We start from the raw sequence: 20,249 nt of genomic DNA on the forward strand, positions 1-20,249 counted from the left end.
TTAGTTATCCATTTCCTTAAATGTTTAAAATTTTAGGATCAAGTGTTTGGCTTTAGTTGGAATCAGAACACCTGAATTAATAGCTTATAGATGCAAATATTTGCCACATTAGCTAGCAACATCCTGTCTATGATTTTAATAGATTACTGTGAATTATTTATTATTATATTAAGAAATTTGTGCAATCCAATATTGTCAGTCTGCATTTAGGTTATCTATGAGCTCCATAGATATTATGTTATTACACCCAAAAACTGCATCAAGCAGAAACATGCTTACACAAGATTTTGTATACAATGGGATAAATCTGCATTTCCCCACAAAAAATAAATTTTGTATTTCTTTCTGCCGAACAGCTGCCTAAACCTGTTCAACACAAAAACACATACTGCGTTGTTTAGCAGATGTATTTGGTTTTTATTAGTTAAGATTTTTATTAGCTACTTAGTAGTAACTAAAATCCGTGTTTATTTTTCTTTTTTTCAGTTGATTTACATTACGATTCAGTTTAATGTCACTCATGTCCTTAGTCTTGAGGTAAGATTTATTGCTCTCAGTGGTTAACTGGTCTGCTAGCTCAGCTTTTAGCACAACAACAATCAACATACTGAAGCAGCAAAGTGAATAAATACCACAGGTACAAGTGGACAAAAAATGGATGTTTGTTAAATTCGATGAATAACAGTGAAAAAAATATTGCCATGTAACTTTCATCTAATGAAAATTATAAATAAAAATATTACATTCACAAAGGTTTCCCTGCTGTGCAGATGTGCACATGACGGTAACATGCATAAGCCTATCTGATTGCAAATATTTTAATCCCCTCATCCTGAAATAGCAAAAAAATTAAAATAAATAATGTTGTCATCAACATAATATTTGCTGCACATCCAACTATTACAAATGCTGCTTTATCAGAAATGTAGTTACATTTTAATTAGTTTATCAAGGGGGATGCAAACCTTTGCTGGTATTTTCATTATTTTACTATAACGTTTCATACATAATTTTTGTTATTTCCTATTATATGCCCAATGTGCATAATTATTATTAAGTTTAGTTTAGCGTTAAGTGAGAATCCCCTGACATGACATTTCAGTGTAACAAGATGCAAACGTAACCTTAAACCTAACATAATAATGCAAACTCAGCTAGTAGTAATGTTTTTCACCACCAGAAGTATCAAAATGGTCAAGGAATGTATAAAAAAGTTTATTGTAAAATAATGAAAATTGAATTAGTGCAAAAACTTGCATCCCCAGCCATTAGTTGACTCACTGTGATGTCAGGAGACAGACATTCAGCATTTCATCACAACATAACAACAATAACTGTAACATACAGCCACTGTTTTGCATGTGCAAACAGTATACAGCATGCACTAAGAGATTTCCTAGGACAATACAGGAACATATCTCTGGCTTTTTAGGACTGTTCACTTCACTAAACTGCACAATGTACAGTGTATTCATTTTCTTCATGGCTTTATGGATCTGTTGATTTTGTATTCTGTATTATTATGTGTAATAGCTATTGTAACCCAAACATTTCCCTTTATTTAAAAAAAATGAACTTTAATTAAATTCTAATGAAGGAACACTTACTACTATGCGAATGTGCACAATACTGTGTTGATGAAAAAATTATTTATTTTTATCCTTTGCCATTTCCAAAAAAGGCGATTTATAATTTGCACCCAACTGTATATGTTTTTGTGTGCGGCAGTTACTTTTTCCCTGGTAGTACTCATGTTATAAACTACCAAATAAAGATTTTAGATGTGTGTACACAAGTTGATTTCCAGAGCTCTCCTCTTCTAGTCTTTGTAACAAAATTGACTTTTGGATTGTTTGCTTTAAACAGAGGCTGCATAAAAATATTTCATATTTCCTCACCATCTGCTAATATATGTATTTTAAAAAATTGATTTTCAGTTATTTGAGCTATATTTTCTGCTGTAAACAAAACAAAGACACACTGTCACTTGCCGCACAATCCAGTCTCAAAGAAAAGTTTCCTCATAGTTTTCACCAGGCTCTTCAAGATCAGAGTCTCTGGATATTGATCTAACGACTTTAGGGAGGTCACTGGTTGCCCTGGTCACACTGTCATAAGATGGTGGCGAGGACATTCGCATGTCCTCTTTTGTCTGTACAACCTCCACCTCCACAGGCCCATAGTGCTGTATCATGGAGGCTATCAGCCCCTCTGTTTCTGGAGCATTCTCCACATCCACCAGAGTTTCGTAGTTTATTTGTCTGTAGAGGTAGGACGCCTGCTTCATCTGCCGGCGCACCAGATGCCTCCTATAACACCTCTGGATGATGATTGCAGACACTTCCTCCATTTTATGACGCAGTGTGGAAGTGATGGGCTCATGGGAAATCGTGGAGGGGTTTGTCATCATGAACTTCTCCTCCATTTGCTGCTTGAGGGCATCCATCTCACCCGACTCTCCTAGGACTCGCTTTGTAAAGGCAAACAGGATGTCCAAGCAGTGAATCCTATCTCCGCTCACCATGGGAAGGTCCATGGATATCAGCTTAGCCATGTTGGGCTTGGCTATGCGCAGTGGCTCTGACAAATTGTCAGCGAAGCTTGACAGCATTGAAAACTCAATGAACTGTGTGGCTTCAATGTCAAACTTCTCCCACACCTCATAAAACATCTCAAAGTCATCCTCACTCAGTGGTTCAGTACTCTCCTCTGTGGCAACGCTAAAGTTCTCCAGAATGATAGCTATATACATATTTACCACAATGAGAAAAGAAATGATTATGTAACTGACAAAGAATGCTATGCCCACTGAGGGGCTGCCACAGTTCCCCCGAGTGTTAGTGCCAGTATTGATAAAGTTAACATCACATTCCTCAGGGGAACTGGACATTATGGGGCTCAGGAGGTTGTCCCATCCTGCTGATGTGCTGATCTGAAAAAGGCAGATCATACTATTTCCAAAGGTCTCAAAGTTAAACATGTCGTCAATCCCATCTTGTTTTTTCACATAGGCAAAGTTCGCCATACCGAAAATAGCATAGATGAACATGACGAGGAAAAGCAGGAGACCAATGTTAAACAGAGCTGGCATGGACATCATTAAGGCAAACAGTAAAGTCCTTATTCCTTTGGCCGCACGTATAAGTCGAAGTACACGTCCTATCCTTGCCAGCCTGATGACTCGAAATAGGGTGGGTGATACAAAGTACTTCTCAATGATGTCTGCAAGAACAATTCCTGAAATGAGAAAGTCAAGACTAAGATCAATAAATTTCACAAATAACATTTATTGTGCTAACAATTGACAATGACAATGACAATGCGTAACAAGTCAAAGGGCAGATTTGAGGGTTTAGGCGAGCAGTTTTGTCAACTTAACAGTTTTCCTGGCATCCTAAATATTTGGGGCAGACTTTAATGCCTTTCCTGGGAGGAGATTTGGTAACATTTCTTTCAAAATTTGGTTCATTGACTGACGGTGTTCATTGTATGGGGCAAAGTGCAGGTAGCAGCACTTCAGTTTACCAATCAGCAGCCACAAAGAAGTGACTGTAATATTAAAATGAATTAAAGATGTGTTTTTCTCTAAATACTAAGTTTGCTAGAGTGAGTTTATTTCAATGTTTGGATCCCCACACGTGCATGTTTTATACGTGTGCAATAGCTAATGGCAAAAGCTACACAGTGTAACACACATTATGTTTTGTGTTTTACACCCACGAGAAAGTGGTGTATGGGAGAGATTTACACAGTTTTTATTTGTGGAGCCTAAAGAGCTTAAGCTAGATATTTAGAAAACAGCTGCACTGTCACGACTCTGCTTTAAACAATTTTAAACCAGGTTATTAGAGCAATTATGCAGATGTTTGGCTACGTTTCTGCAAAATGCCGGCTTGCATCATGCATACCTTAATATGGTTGAGACTTTTAGTACATTAGTGCTGCACTAGACTATTTGTATTATGTGTTTGGCATCATTTCTGTTAAAGCCAACTTTCAAAGTTTCTGAGGGGGTGAACCATTTTATAGAGTCTTAATTGAGTGCACACACAGAACACAGGCCTTGAGGGCTTTTTCACTTGTCCCACCTCAATCCCATGTCTCCCAAATTAAAATTGAAATTTCAAAACTGCTTATGACATACAAACAAATAGATCTGAAATTAACTGTCTTGGCAAAGTGTTATATATCTCTTTTGCAATGTGTTCATCTGTCTTAATTCTACTTGATCTATAATCAGCCTTTGACACTGTGAACCTTCAGATACTCTTGTCCACACTGACTTGGGCATCTCTGGTTCAGCTCTAGACTGGCTTTGTTCTTACCTATCAGGACGAAGCTTCAAGGTATCCTGGCGGGGGCATCTTTCTAACCCTCATAGCTTCTCTACTGGTGTGCCGCAGGGCTCAGTTCTTGGTCCTCTCCTCTTTTCTATCTATACTTCATCCCTAGGTGACATCATTCACTCACATGGTCTTTCCTATCACTGCTATGCTGATGAAACACAGCTCTTCCTGTCCTTTCCACCGGACGACTCCACTGTCTCATCGCGCATTTCTGCCTGTCTCTCAGACATCTCAGCCTGGATGAGTGAGAGACACCTTCAACTCAACGTCTCCAAGACCGAAGTCCTTGTCTTCCCAGCCAGACCTTTGATGCAACACAACATCAGCATCAACATTGGATCTATAGTGATTGTCCCCACTAATTCGGCCAAAAATCTGGGGTTCATCATCGACGACCAACTGAGCTTTAAGGACCACATCTCCTCAGTCTCTAGGGCCTGCAGATTTGCTCTTTACAAAATCAGGAAGATCAGACCCTACATCACGGAATATACAACCCAACCCATTGTACAGGCGCTGGTCACATCTCGTCTTGATTACTGCCCACGATGGTGGAACGAGCTACCAAAAGCTGACTCTCTCCCAATATTCAAAAAACTGCTGAAAACTGAACTCTTCCGCATCTTCCTATGCACTTAAATCTCTAAAAAAAAAAAAAAAAAAACCTTTCTGCTCTCTTGCACTTGTGTCTCGTGAACTGTGAACACTTTTCTGATAGGAATTTGCTTTGATGTTTTCTCCTTGACTTTTTTTTGCTTGCCTTGAACCTTTTGATTTTTGCTTGCCTTGTACCTTACTTGTAAGTCGCTTTGGATAAAAGCGTCTGCTAAATGACTAAATGTAAATGTAAATGTAAATGTTTATATAATTAAGACACAGTGAAACACAATTTCTACTGCATCACTGAAACTGTGTCTGTACCTACCCACAATGGAGAGAATTATCACCACAAAATCAAAGATGTTCCATGCAACTGTGAAGAAGTAACAGCGAAGAGCAAAAATCTTAATCAGGCATTCGGTGGTGAAGATCACGATGAAGATCAGGTTGATCTTGTTGAGGATGGACTCCATTCGTGCTGACTGCTCATCAGTTTCTACCATCATGGTCACCATGTTTACAATGATAAGCATCATAATCATAATGTCAAAGGCTTGCTGGGACACAAGATCGAAGAAGAAGGCTTGGAGAATATTCTAGGATTGAGAGGTACATTATAAACAAAGTTAGAAAGTAGATAGCCAGGATAAGGGTTATTATTAAAAACTTCCAATAATTAACATGTATACAAATATTTAAAAAAAGAATGTGTTACTTTTAAGATTATATTATATTACCGCAGGCCTTGGTATTGGCTTCTGTGGCTTCTTAGTTCCTAACTTCTTCATTGCATTGTAATATTTCTTCTGTTCTTCAGTCATAAAGATATCCTGTCCACCTAAGTATAATTCAAAATATATAACATTATTCTTTCAGAAAAATGTTAAAATAAATAATTATATTAAATAAGTTATGTCAGTGAGCAATGACAAGTTGTTTAATCCATATCTGAGTCAGTTACAGTGCCAATACATTCTATTTATTTCCACTGAGAGCAAAATGTGCAAAATGCAAAATAGCAAATTGTTTGGCTTGAAAAAGGTCATGAATGACTTGCAAATAAGTCAACAATGCTGATGAATACTCATCTTTCTTTTTTGCTGGTTGAAATTGTCAATAATGACACCAATGAAGAGATTAAGGGTGAAGAAGGAGCCAAAAATGATGAAGACAACAAAGTAAAGATACATGTAGAGGTTGATTTCTCTCACAGGTTGTTCCTCCACCTGAAAAAAAGCCAGTAAATCAGGCCCTTGCTTTAATACCTTTATAATATATAATAATCTGTAAAAGTAGAAAGAAAAAACTTACTCCTCTTGAATCAACTGCTGCATGCATTATCTCCATCCATCCTTTAAATGTTGCCTATAATGTAACATGTATGTTACTGTCTGTGCACAGCCTTGTATTGTTATCTATTGATTTATGTGTGAAAGTGGAGCATCAGAAACTCACCACTTGCAGAAGCGACAGGTAGCCGAGTCCCACATTGTCAAAGTTGACTTTCACTTTTGTCCAGTAGAACTGGGTGTCGTTCATAGCAAGGCACTCAGACTTGTTGTTGACTACAGACACACTGTGGGTGAAGCCTGTTCTGTTCACACACTTCCCAAACTTGCCAGCGAACAGGTTGACTCCCATGATGCTGAAGATGAGCCAGAAGATAAGACACACGAGCAGCACATTCATGATGGAGGGGATGGCTCCAATGAGAGCGTTTACAACCACCTGATGAGCAGCAAACAGGAAGCTGTTCAGTCTCACAGCAATGGCTTACATTATTATTATAGTTGTTCCTTATCTGTTAATCACTTTAAATAATAATTCTGTTTTTTTTTTTTTATTGGTTCATGACAATTCAGTTTAATTTTCAGGATATTTTACTGAATGAAAGTTTGGGTACCAAAACTCAAAGCCAAGAAGACAAATGATTGACACTAATTCCCTACTGACTCAGTGAGAAATAACTTATCACTCAGTAAATATCCAACTTACAAAGAGAAGAGTGAAGTAAATACACACCAGAATTTACAGGTATATAATGTATTTAGATGATCAGTCATTCTCTGCCAACTCCTCCATCACTTATTCAGGATGTTACCTAGACAACAACCTTGGAGGGGCTTCTTACATGTAGGAAGTATATTTCTTACCCTCATTCCCTCAAATCTGGACAAAGCTCTGAGAGGTCTCAAAGCCCGGAGGGTCCTCAGGGACTTGATGGCAGCAAAGTCAGAATATCCAAGTGAATTTGCTACCAGGCTTATCAAGGATACCTGTTAAGAGTACAGAAAGTTACATTAACTTAAAGAATAACAAAATAAGCACTTTTTCTATGCAATTATGTAATATTAAACCCAAACATAAGACAGAAAAAAAGAGCCATATTTTGGAGTTTTTTGGAAGTATTTTGGGACATTCCACAGTTAGGAACACAATAATTTAATTCTGAAGTTGATATTTGTTTTGCTTGCTGTTTTATCTTTCAGCAAATTTAGACTTCCACTCTATTCTACATCCAAAACAGACAAAACAAAATGGTATTCCGCTGTTGAATGACCCTTGGATGACAGCTATGAATGAAATGGCATGACATAAATGAAAGAAACAACAAATATATGTTATGATTGAAGATGACAAAACACGGACAAGTATGCACATATGGATACATAATGTCCATGCATGCATACTTAGCTATATATGCATATAAAATATGTATATATATCAAATAGAGTGAGTTTTATAAAGAATTTATATTTCTCTTTGCCAAATTTGTTTCCCAGTTTGCATCCAATTGATCCAATCGGTTAATTAAAACAATTTAGGACTAATAAGGTCCTAATGATCAGTGTTTCTTTATAAAAGTCTATTTACGGATGTGTTTTTTCAATATATCTAAAGAAGATACTCAAAATTTATTTTTCGGATGAAATAAATCTTTGGCTCCACAAGAGTGCAAAGTACAGAAAAATACAGAAACACAATAAAAGAGAATAAAGTGGCACTTTTTAAAGTGAGAAAGGTAGGTACTGTAGCAGCATCAAGAGGATTTGTAAGGTTTTAAAAACACACATCTGACAAAATGACATTCAGTACATTATTTAAACACATTTAAGATAGAAATTCAACTCAAATAATCTCAAATAATAAGATGACTATAGCAATGTTTGTACAGGTTTATATGCTGAACAGAGTACATCAGATCTTCTGTAGATAAACCCCAGAGTGCATGGCATTGCATTTGTTTTTGATATAAAAGCCAAAGTCATGCCATAACTAATTTAAAGGCTTTTTAAGATATGTTTTAGAAACATGACAGTGGCTTTTGATATCACAACAGAAAGCACTTACAAGTGAAGAAACACAAACATTTGTGATGCAGATGCGAGTTTCCATTTGCAGAGCCCATACTCACCTGGGACCTACTAACTACAACTTACCCTAACAATAGAACGGTCTGTGGCAATCTGTGTAACAGCAGGTGAAATCAGAGGAAGTCAGATCATGCCTTGGGCTGCATGCCTCAGGCTCTTTGGATGACTACACACTACAGAGCCACATCCATTTTATCCAGATATGCTCAGAAAGCGTAACATGTCTCTAATCACTGGAGCACTCTTTTATTTTGTCTGGACAAATCCTGGCATAAAAGCAAATATAAAATTGTACAATGGCAACAGATGGTGGTTTTGGTACAATTTCAACCAAGAAAGTGTCCAGTTGTTGCAGACTATAAATGAACTGTTAAGTGCTTTCCTGTGAATAATATGACACTTACCAAGCTGTATATCTCCAAAACATATAAGCTACATTGAGCTACAATGAGATGAGGGCACTGTTCAATCACATTCTCAAAAAGCAGTCATCGCATCCTTTCACAAAGGGCAACAATAACTATAAGATAGAGCAAAATTTTCACTTACATCCACAATAAGAAAGTCAAGCCAGCACCAGTAGTTAGTAAAATATTTCTTGAAGCCGTATGCAATCCATTTGAGGAACATCTCGAGGACAAAGATGTAGGAAAAGAATTTGTCGGCATACTCCAACACAACCTTTATGACCTTTCTCTTCTCTATATAGATATCTTCAAATGCCTGCAGAAGCATAGAGACAGCAGTGTGAGCAAAGACAGCCAAACCAAGCAGAACAAATAAAACATCTCTCTGGAAAGTTCAGTGTTTTGCTTTTGGGCTATTAGATTGTCTATCATGCAGACTGGTATCAAATATTATGAAATTCAGACATTAAACCTCAATAAAATGGGGTTAATCTTAGACTGTAAACTGAACTGGAATCCGAAATAGAGCAGAAGAAATCTGAAATTCCACTCCAACAGATTTTTATTGCTTTCAGCTTTCTTGTAAAGGCTGGGTTTAAAAACATTCACTGCATTATTAATTAAACTTTTATCTTTTAATTAACATCTAAAACCTAAATAATTTCATAAAGACAAATCCCATTTTAATGCAATTTTTTTGGCTGCAATTTTCTGCAATAGCCAATTGGTGTCTCACATTCAGCAATTAGCTCTTAGTGTAGTTTTTTTTTTTTTTATTACAGGTGGCTGAGCTGCATTTCCCATGACTGATAGAGATTGTCTGCCTATGCACAGGGAATTTGCAGAAAATAATGCATCCAATCAATTCTGCGATACTGTTTTTTTTTCTTTATACTAGTGCTTACTCCCCTTTAATTATTGGTTCAAATTCGGGCACATGCAAACCGAAACATTTCCTACTGTAGCTGATTGACAATAAAAGCCTTTCAAAATAGTGTTGTGAGCAACTGCTTATGTCATGTGCAGCAGGAAATCAAGTGTAATTTCTTACAGCATAATGATTAGCATAATTCCTTACTATATTGATAATTTATTTCTTCTTATTATCTTTGAGTGACTTTAAAAGCACTTTAGAAATAAATTGTATTATTATAAGAGAAAATGTGAACACGTTGGCTGCACTATAATCCAGTTGCTAGAGTACGTGCTGAGGAGTGTTTCCTGACTACATAATTTGTGTGATGCCATAGCAGCCTTACCAGAGCCCCACTGCTGAGCAGGATCATGAAGATGATGAAGGTCTCAAACCAGCTGTGTTCTACAATCTGGTAGCAGGTCTTCCTCAGCCTCCACCAGACCTGGCCCAGACTGTGGCTGGTGTCAATGTCACAGCACTGACAGTGCCTAATGCACACTAATGACAATGTAAAACCAGGACACATATAAGATAAAGGAAAAACCTATGACATTCAACATTAAAACAGGTTTCAGGGAGCAAGGCTGTAATTCTCCGATCTAATGACATATAATGCTTACTTTCTGGGAAGCATTCCTCTGGGTCCATACTGTCGTCAGCCAGCCCTGACAAGTTGTCTACTTCCTCTCCAGGCTTCCTCAGATCCACTGTGCTGCCCTCTGACAGGCTGATCTTTTCCTGGGAAGTGGCAAGCACAGTATCAATCTTACCAATATTTCACTATATTATTATTAAAGGTTGATTCATTAAGTACTAAACTGCTAAATCGACCTGTTTCTTTCACATTGATAAAATGTATTGACTGATGAACTAATTACACTAATTATAGCCGAGGATAAAGACTTGATTATAAAAACATCTGTTTTAAAACTTTAGTGACATCACTGACTTGGGTGTGGTTGTTTGTGAAATTAGCTTTAATGTATCAACCCAAAGAGCAGCAGCATTTTTCAGTGCGTATTCATCCCATCAAATCCAGTTGTCCTTGATGTCTTGCCTTGCAATCTCTTCTATGCATTAGTACAGTTTTGATGAGATTTTCTTATTTAACATGATTTAAAGGACAGAGGTGCAGCTCAAATTCTGTAAAGTGCTATGAAATCTAATCAAGCATTAAAGAGCATCAATGGACCTTCACAAGTTTATCAGTGTTACCAACGTAATGCTTAGAAACATAGAAGAAAGAAAAGGCACTGATTGTATATTGATGAGCAAATTTTGTTGGTAATAGCAACATTTGTAATAATTAGAGCTACATTTATGCAGCTGTGATACATGTGCACAAAGGCTGTCTGTTTGCTTTAGTCAGTGAAATACTCTTTGTAACTACAGTAACTTCTTTATAATACATATAATGCATATAAATATATATATAAGATGCATCCTCATTTACTCCTGAGCAGCTTGGCCCTTCGTGATTCTGCTGGGTTATGTCTGTATAATCTGTAAGGCCTGGCTCTGGAGTGATGTGCCTGGCACCTCAAACTACCCCAAGCCCACAAGTCATATAGTGATGGAGGAATTAAGGTGCAACAAGAAGGCAAGAGGAAAAACAAATGGATAAAGAAAGACTAAGGAATAAGTTTAGTATAATAATAAAGCAAGACATAAGTCTTGCTGTGATTAATAAACAAAAAACTACTTAGCTCATAATGTGTCAGTTGTTCTAACAGGAACAAAATATTTACATTTGTTTCACCAGGGCACTAGTCCCTATCATAGTCAACCTTGTTTGTTGGACAGATTAATACCTTACATTCAGAAAACCTCAACATCTACAACTCCTTCACAGCCCACCCCCACCTCTACTACAGCCGGTGTCCCTTTCCCACCAGATCTATGACCGTGTTTCAATTTTTGAATGACATAAGCTGCACCATTCTTATTATTGTACATGTTGATGAATGTTATTTCACTTCAAACTATCAACCAGAACCAAGACAAAGCTGAAGTCATGCTGAATCAATTATTACTTTTTTCAGAAATGGAGCATTTTTCATCAACATCTGGAACACACCCTGACCCTTGATCTGTATGATGATTTAAGACAATCGGATTAATTTGAAAAATTACCAAATTTATCCTTAAAGTATTTTTAAAAATTGTTTCTATCCATCCATCCATTATCTTAACCGCTGTACAAAGTTGCAGGGGACTGCAGCCTATCCCAGCTGTCATCGGGTTAGTGGTGGGATACACTCTGGACAGGTCTCCAGTTTATCTCAGGGACACGTCTGTGTATGTCTCTTTTGTCTAACAAAGAGACATACACAGACAGACAACCATTCACACTCAAATTCACAATTACGATTTAGAGTCACCAGTAAGTCTAACATGCATGTCTATGGAGTGTGGTAGGAAACATGAGTGCCTGGAGGAAACCCATGCAAACACGGGGAGAGCATGCCAACTCCACACAGAAAGGCTGCATCTTTTAGCTATTAGGGAAGCAGCACTAACGACTCCATCACCTTGCTGCCCATTCTATATGTAGGCAAGAAACCAGGGGGATGAATCCCAATAAATATAATTCACATATCTGGAAATGAAAAACTCACCGTCTTACTGTCTTCATCCTCTGATGACTCTGATATATCCTCCTCTTCAAGAAACTCCACATCTGACTCTCCAGGTGCAATGGGAACAATCACAGTCAGGTTGGGGTTGGTCATGTAACTGTCCTCCTCTGGTGTGATGTACTTCTCTCCATAGCATCCAAAAATCCCTCCATTGCTCTCCACATGATTACCAACAAGCTTGATGGCATGACTGCCTTCTTTGCCTTTCTGATTTCGACGCTTCAAACTACGGTTGAAGATGTTGACAATGAGTGTGACAAGCCAGGAGAGGCCAGCATGGATGCGAGCAATAGCAACCTGGATGTTGTTCAAATCACCGTCTTCATCTGGGGCAGAGAGGTTGTCAGAACTGAAGGAGCTGAGCAGCAGCGCCAAAAAGAGATTCAGCACCTGTTGGCAGACAAACATTACATTTCATTTAGATGCTGTCATTATGGTGGGCATCTTATGTCACCAAATGTTGTTTGCATGTACAATGCCTATGTCAGCATTTACTATGATTACATTGGACTGTGTGCTTTAGGATAAGAGACCCAAATGGATGACATGAAAACCAGGTTATACAGACGGGTTATCGTACTAAAACATACGAGACAAACACATATAAACACGTGCCTTTGGAGGCTTTCTGGTACACAATCCAGGTTTCAAAGCAGTCTGTCTACTAGCTTAGAAAGTAGAAGCATCTATCACAGTATGTTTGTGGGGTCTGTGTATTTATATGGTAAATGGCCTACACTTACTGAATACATCGCTTTTCTACCTTTTCCTACTCAGAGCGTAGCTTCTCATTCACCCATTGGTACTCACAATCACACACACACTCACACACCGATGGGGGAGCTGCTGTGCAGCTGGCCAATGCTCAATGGGAGCAACTAAGTTGGGGTTTAATCTCTTGACAGGAGGAGCCGGGGATCGAACCAGCAACTGGGCCATTGGTGGATTGGCTCTACCTTCTGCACCACAGTTGCCCAGTATGTGTACTGCCAGTGTGCATACGTGACGTGCACAGTTGCTAAGAATCATCTTTAGCCACTAAGTCAGTCAAAGATGGGGAGCATGAGCAGATGATTGGTGATGAATGCCCTACAACCTTCTCACCCCTAAGCATCCTGGATAATCCTTTGGATAAACTGCTTTTTTTAAGATTCATGTACGGTGGGGGTTTCTTGCCATTAAACTATATGAGGAGCACTGTTGTGATCTGGGCTTTGCTGAGATGGTTCATCACGCTGATTTCTGTCTACAATTCTTCCAAGAGGAAAAATTTTTATTACACCTAACAAGGCAATAGACTTACTGAGAAAAACCTGTTGTGTACCCTTTCGAGTATTTTACCATGTCATCATTCCTTTGTTATCACTGCCTAAAAGGCAATGGGTTAAATCTTTTTAAAGTGTTCCCTGTAAAGAGTATTTTAGAAATTGTGAACTTATGGTAAACTAACAGGACAGCAATGTTACAATCATGCTAGAAGTACATTTGACTCACTAAAAGTGATTTTCCAGTTGACCATTTTCTGAGCCCTACCACTGCTCCTGGGAAAATGTCTTCCATGTCAGATATTGGAGCTAACAATGCTAAAATCACTTTGAGTAGAAAACAGCATAGTCATAAGTTAAACTAGAGGTCTTTGAGTTTACTCAGAAGTAAAAAAAAAACAGACTAATTATTTCTGGATGGTGCACACAATTTCTTGGCTGCAAAAAAACAATAATGTGTGGTTGATTTGTTCATTGAGCTAGATTAAGCTGTAATTGTGGGATAGGAAAACTGTGTTGTTGCTGAAATTTTAATGTTTACAAGTGATTTATTTTAAAACTAAACCCCTTAAAAATCTTTAATGTGGACATGACGGCTATGATATTGTCCTAAAGGGCTGAAGTAAAAGCTGCCTGTCCCAGACAAAAAGTCAGCATCCTTGCTAGCTGAATTTTGCAAAACATATAGAAATAAAGGAGAAACATTGCTAGTCCATTCTTGGGAGAAATGGTCTAAAATAGCTTTTGTAACTCTTTTTATTTTCCCAATGTTATGTGTAAAGCATGCTTATGTTTGTAGCTAATTGTCTGGCAGATACAAACTGTACTGTTCATTCCAAGTTCTCTTTATCTTGTTTCATAAAAGTGGTTTTAACATTTAGTTTAAGGAATATTTTATTTGACTGTTTCTGTGTATTTGAATACATTTTCACATAACTTATGAGAAGATGGTCTAATGCCATTATAAATATTTTATTTAAAATAACACTGTCCACAATTGTACATAAAACATAATGTCATCATTCATGGAACTAAACTACTACTATCCATAAACTAAAAAGGTTTTAAAACGTTTTTGAATGACAAATACTATTCAGAGCATGGGATTAGATGAGGAATAAACTAGTGTTTAATGGCAGACGGAACAGAGGGCAGGCTGGGAACAGGTGTTTGAACAATATCCAAGAGGAACTACATATAAAGCCTTACTCCATTTTTTTTAGTATCACAGGATTTTAAAGCAAAACCATGAACTGTGTAACTGAAGTGACTGTGGGGCAGACGCTCGATTGTTTAGACTTTCATAATACCTACCTACATTTGCTAATTCTTGTTAGGGAGTCAAAGCACAAATCTCAACATCTAAACAAAGAAATCCTGAGAATGGATTAGAGAAACAACAATAAAAGGTGATATAAAACTGCCCTCTAAATAAATGCTCAGATAGCTGACATCTCCAAGATTTATTGATCTATTCCCAATAATGTTATCTTACAGAACTGGACTTAAGGTTGCCATACACAAAGCCAATATATGTATCCTTGCTATGGGACAACCACTGTGTTCCCTACAAACAGAAATATTGAACAAATTACAATATTTGATAAATAAATCCAACAGCATGCAATGACGTGCAAGCTGTGTTTTATTTGGTGTTAAATATCAATCCCAAAGGCTAGAACACCAGTAAAAACACTGTGTGGCTTTTGCTGATCCTTTGTACAGTACTTAGGTCACAATTTCACCCGTAAGGCTGAGCTCATTAGCAGTGGATAAAAACATTCAGCCCTGTTGGACATGAGCCTGTGGTAAAGCTGTTCCACTGCGGTGTGTGTCTGTTGTGGCTACAGTTTGCATGACAGCTTGTGCAGATAATGCATATATGACCTAAGAGAGACAACAGATGGTTTGTTTGCCATCCAGACATGATCTGTTTTGAAGTCTGCTAATGCTAATCGGCAAGACAGCAAGCATGATGCAGTGACATTACCACTTTCTTTGTCACTGATGAAATATCAATGTAAACATCAATGAGTTAGCAAAATTTGTTACAATAGTGCACCAATCACTTTTCAAGTAGGTCCCTTCCTCATACTATGGGAAAACCAGTCCTCGCTGGTGCAACGTAATCCCTGATTACTTGTGACATCACCGTTTGGATTTGACAGCAGATACATGTAGTTGCAGTAACATGTAATTGAATTTCTCTCTAGGCAGACGTCTGGTTACCACTGGCTTTTGCAAGCAAGATGTTTTAATCTCTCAAAACCTTTGTCATCTCAATTGGTAGTTTTTCTGCCCTAATATCATTAACTTCCCAACAATTTCTAGGCAGATTGCACTTGATAGGAAATGTCTATGAAGTTTCTCCAGGTTATGCTTATCTCAAAGGTGCTTTTCTCTGGCATACGTTTTAATTTTTAACAACTTTTTCCCTTTTTTTTCTCTTTCCTTGTACTTGCTGAGGGGGGCAACCCAGGGGCCTAAGACACCATTACCCACTCACAATGACGTTTTTTTATTACTCCCGGGGCGGTTTCACAGTCGTTCAAAATTTGATTCATACGATCCTAATGACACACATATAATAATAACCCAGAAGTGACCATCAAAGTGTCAATGACCTTAAAGACTCGACAGCGTTTATATGCCTAATCCAGTCAAGTTGGTAGAAGCCTTTTAGATGAGAGGTAAAACGTCTTTAAGCTTTAAGCAATTCATATTGCCACTGAACAGCACCTCTGGCACACCTGTTGAGAACTATTTTCAGGTTTACTAAAGCAGGATAATAATATGGGAACAATTATAATAAAGGGACATGTTGATCAGTGCAATAGTGTTTTTAATAGTTTTTGGACAATAAGTCAGATCAACCCATTGTTTGTTTTAGTCTTTTCTCAGGATTTGTTAAAAAATAAAATGTTACATATTAAATCATATAAAAATGGCCGATTTATTACTCACCACCAGGTTTCCTATGACCATGACCAACATGAAGACCAGGATGCAGAGGGGCTGCCCAGCCACTTCCATACAATCCCACATGGTCTCAATCCACTCGCCACACAGCACCCGAAACACAATCAGAAATGAGTGGAAGAAGTCCTTCATGTGCCAACGAGGGAGCTGACAGTCCATAGAGATCTTACACACACAGTCCTGGTAGTTCTTTCCAAATAGCTGCATGCCCACCACAGCAAAGATGAAAACGATAATGGCCAACACCAGCGTCAGGTTTCCCAGTGCACCCACTGAGTTACCAATGATTTTGATAAGAGTGTTGAGTGTGGGCCAGGATTTTGCCAGTTTGAATACTCGTAACTGATGAAGGGAAAGAAAGAGGTTTTGCATTAAGAATCTATATCTTAATTTGATGTTGGTTTATGAATTATATCTCATAAACTAATTATGTCATATTGTATAAGTCTTTCCGTGCATGTCAGCAATCTTTATACATAATATCACAACTAACTCATTCAATGGCAAGAAACAAATTCAAACAAGCACACATATTCAAATTAGATGAGCTAGGGGTAAAGACTCATGTTACCAGTCTGAATGAGCGCAGGACAGACAGTCCCTCTACATTGGAGAGACCCAACTCCATCAGACTGAGGCAAACGATGATGCCATCAAAGATATTCCAGCCCTGCTGGAAGTAATAATAGGGGTCCAGAGCAATCAGCTTTAGTACCATCTCAGCTGTAAATATCGTGGTAAACACCTGGGAAAGAACAAAGTGAAGGGTAGTAGGAAGTAGAAAAGGTGCCAACAAAGTACTAACATTTCTTTAGTACTATTGAACCAATTTACTACATTTATGAAACCTTGGTCAAGTTGTAGGATATTTGGCAGGTGACACAGTGACAAGCAGAAGTTGTTTGATGCTGGTGAGCAATAGAAAATTATTACTTCCACATGTCTTCTTATGAGTGTCTCAAAACTAGAGGACACTGACAGAGTCAAATAGGGCCATGCTGATCCATTGTCCAGTAGGGGGAGATGGCAAAATAGTGATCAGGGTATCAGCTCTACTGCTTGCTAAAAATAATCTATCTTACCATGGATAATAAATTTGTGGGCTTTTGACAATGGATCAACAAGGCCCCATTTGACCTTAAGTCCCGCTCAGCATCACTTGTTACAAAAACACAGCTGTCTGATAGAGAAATATAGTACATTATCTGAATGAATACCTTTTGTCTTCCCTCTTTATTTTCCAATCCATTCTCTGTTCTGCTTATCTTACACCTAGCAACACTTAGGAAGAAGAGTTTTAAATGCTAGGCTGCTGCCCACTACTGTTATTAATCTTCCTCTTACCAGATTGCCCACTGAGAGCATGGTGTTGAACTCATCAGTCATGGGGTAGTGCTCCAAGGCCATGAAGAGGGTGTTCAGCACAATACAGATAGTGATACCAAGATCCAGGAAAGGATCCATCACCATATACTTCACCCACTCCTTCATCTTCAGCCACCAGGAGCAGCAGTCCCATATCAGGTACTTCTTAGCAAATGTGTACCAGCAAGGGTGACACTTCTGCCTCGACTCCTGCAACTCTGAAAAGAGATACCAAAGTTCACTGTTCACTTGTTTTTTTCCTCCTTAAAATGATATTAAAGTTAACTAACGGTTGTTTTTCCGATGATTTCTTTTAGACATCAGAACATCAGTGGCACTAAATGAGAAGTTACCGTCATCCAGTTAGCTTAGCTTAGCGTAAAGACTAGAAGCAGCAGGACCTAGGTTTGAAGCTTGAAACACATTCAATCCTATTTCTTTGCTATTGCTGCTTTTCTGAAGAAAGCAACTAAATGCAATAATAAGTATTTGTTTATTTTGACAGGACTCACCATCCATAGCATCACTGAAAAAGCTGACAGAGCTCAGCCCCCTTTTCCTGCACACTGGAGTAGGCTCTGTCACAGTTGGGGAAGGCTGGAGGAGAGGTCTAGGAGCCATGTCCTCCACACTAGTGGGTTTCTGATAGACAAAATAATAAATCAAAATTAAATACAAGGCTGACTTTAGTCATTTGTTTTGTGACCTATAAATACATTGCAAAGTAAAGTTATTCCTGCACATCAGAATAAATACATCTATGTTATAAATATTACTCACTGTGTCTTCCCTGACCCTCTCCATGCTGTAAGCAGGCATGGATGTAGGTGTGTGTAGGCCCAAAGAGGTGACTCCATTCTGGTCCAGGGAAATGTTGAGTCGACCGTTGACATTGAGGCTGGGGGTGAAGACTTGTGAGCAGTGGCTCCTGACACTGCCCGCCCTCCTCTTCCACGGTGTTGCTGTTGAGCTGGTGCGGCTCCTGAAGGCATCCCCATGAAGGCTGTACTCATCGTCTGCATCAGCCTCTGAGTTGATGCGTGTACGGAAAGAGCTGAAGATGCTGTTCTGGCTTCCTCTTCTGGTGCTGAGGGGATGAGAGGAGAGTGTGGCCAGCAGGGGGTGGACTGGCAGGGGAGATACAGGAGGCTACAGAGACACAGAGGACAAATTGGCATGTTAAAGACTGGGAGAAGTTTTTAGTGTAATTGCTGAATAATATACTATACCATTTGCTCATCTGGTGGATCAAGCTTCTCTTCAGCAGCTTCTTGTGCTGTTTCCTCTGACAACGTTCTATAAGATCTTCTTCTTCTGCTGCCGCTGCTGCGCCGTATGCTCCCTGTCTTCTGACAAAACGGAGACAACTCTGGGGACAACACAGAGTCTGTCTCCTGTACTTGTCTCTTCACTGCCAACTAAACACATATAAACAAATAATTTTACAGGATATTCACTCAGTTCATCCTAAGCTGAAAGCACAACAGAAAAAATAAAAATCTTCGCTGAGTACTTGGGCTGCTCTCACTCTTTGCTCTTTTCGAAGGCGCTCCATAGCCAGCTGAAATTCCCTCTCCTTCTGCCAGGCCTCAGCGATGGTTGCTTGATTCTGCTCCTCATAGGCCATGGCCACTACAGCCAGAATCAAGTTTACCAGGTAGAAGGAGCCCAGGAAGATCACCAGCACAAAGAATATCATGTAGGTCTTCCCTGCCGATCGCAGAGTCTGAGGAAGCAAAACAAAGTAACAAATTTTGGTCTTTTTGATTAATACTTTTGGAAATGAGACTGATTGGAAAAGTAAAAGTAAACCAAATCCTTCATGTCATGGGCCTTAAAATCAAAACACTAGGCTGAGAGAGGCTAAAACTACCAGTGCAACTTTAATAAAGTGGTAAACACAAAAAAGTAATTTGGCTGTTATGCATTAAATAAAGAATTACTCCTAATTTTGCTGGCTTTTATGAGAAGTTTGATTGAGTGAAACTATTATACTCTTTATATGTGTGTACAATACAAAACTGATTAAACCACTAAAGTTAGAGGACTTGTTGACTATTTAGGTGACCTTCATTTAATATTTGTGGAATAAAAACAACATATAAAAATTGCACCTGGTGGAACAGTTTTTCCCAGTAGTCTTGTGTCATGAGACGGAAAAGGGCCAGAAATGCCCAGCCAAAGGTATCAAAACTGGTGTAGCCATAGTTTGGATTTCTTCCAACTTTTAGGCAGTCAAATCCATCTGGACACTTCCTGTAATGCACACACAGTAAAAATATAGATAGAGTGTGGAACAGCACTGATAATGAAAGACAGCGCACAATTAAAGCAAAAAGCAGCTGGGACAGATACAGT

The 20,249-nt window shown here is 38.4% G+C and overlaps 1 protein-coding gene across 2 annotated transcripts in view; it reads right to left on the reverse strand.

Moving 5' to 3' along the window:
* Positions 1-459: 459 nt before the first annotated feature.
* The window catches only part of LOC137140575 (sodium channel protein type 2 subunit alpha-like), a 29,911-nt gene continuing 10,121 nt past the window's right edge, over positions 460-20,249 (reverse strand). The window contains exons 8-26 of one of the 2 annotated variants that reach the window (XM_067528878.1): positions 20,006-20,147; positions 19,420-19,617; positions 19,121-19,309; positions 18,672-19,040; positions 18,404-18,533; positions 17,871-18,109; positions 17,098-17,271; positions 16,512-16,868; positions 12,262-12,672; positions 10,264-10,381; positions 9,987-10,141; positions 8,870-9,043; positions 7,100-7,222; positions 6,402-6,674; positions 6,258-6,311; positions 6,031-6,172; positions 5,684-5,784; positions 5,272-5,542; positions 460-3,237 (exon numbers count right to left, since the gene is read on the reverse strand). In XM_067528878.1, coding sequence (XP_067384979.1) covers positions 2,006-3,237; positions 5,272-5,542; positions 5,684-5,784; positions 6,031-6,172; positions 6,258-6,311; positions 6,402-6,674; positions 7,100-7,222; positions 8,870-9,043; positions 9,987-10,141; positions 10,264-10,381; positions 12,262-12,672; positions 16,512-16,868; positions 17,098-17,271; positions 17,871-18,109; positions 18,404-18,533; positions 18,672-19,040; positions 19,121-19,309; positions 19,420-19,617; positions 20,006-20,147 — 4,852 coding nt within the window. In that variant the 3' untranslated portion in view covers positions 460-2,005. Of the gene's footprint in view, positions 3,238-5,271; positions 5,543-5,683; positions 5,785-6,030; positions 6,173-6,257; positions 6,312-6,401; positions 6,675-7,099; positions 7,223-8,869; positions 9,044-9,986; positions 10,142-10,263; positions 10,382-12,261; positions 12,673-16,511; positions 16,869-17,097; positions 17,272-17,870; positions 18,110-18,403; positions 18,572-18,667; positions 19,041-19,120; positions 19,310-19,419; positions 19,618-20,005; positions 20,148-20,249 lie in introns of both variants that reach the window. The other variant, XM_067528877.1, reaches the window with a different exon arrangement.

This window comes from Channa argus, chromosome 14 (assembly GCF_033026475.1).
Source record: "Channa argus isolate prfri chromosome 14, Channa argus male v1.0, whole genome shotgun sequence".
Lineage (NCBI taxonomy): Eukaryota > Metazoa > Chordata > Actinopteri > Anabantiformes > Channidae > Channa > Channa argus.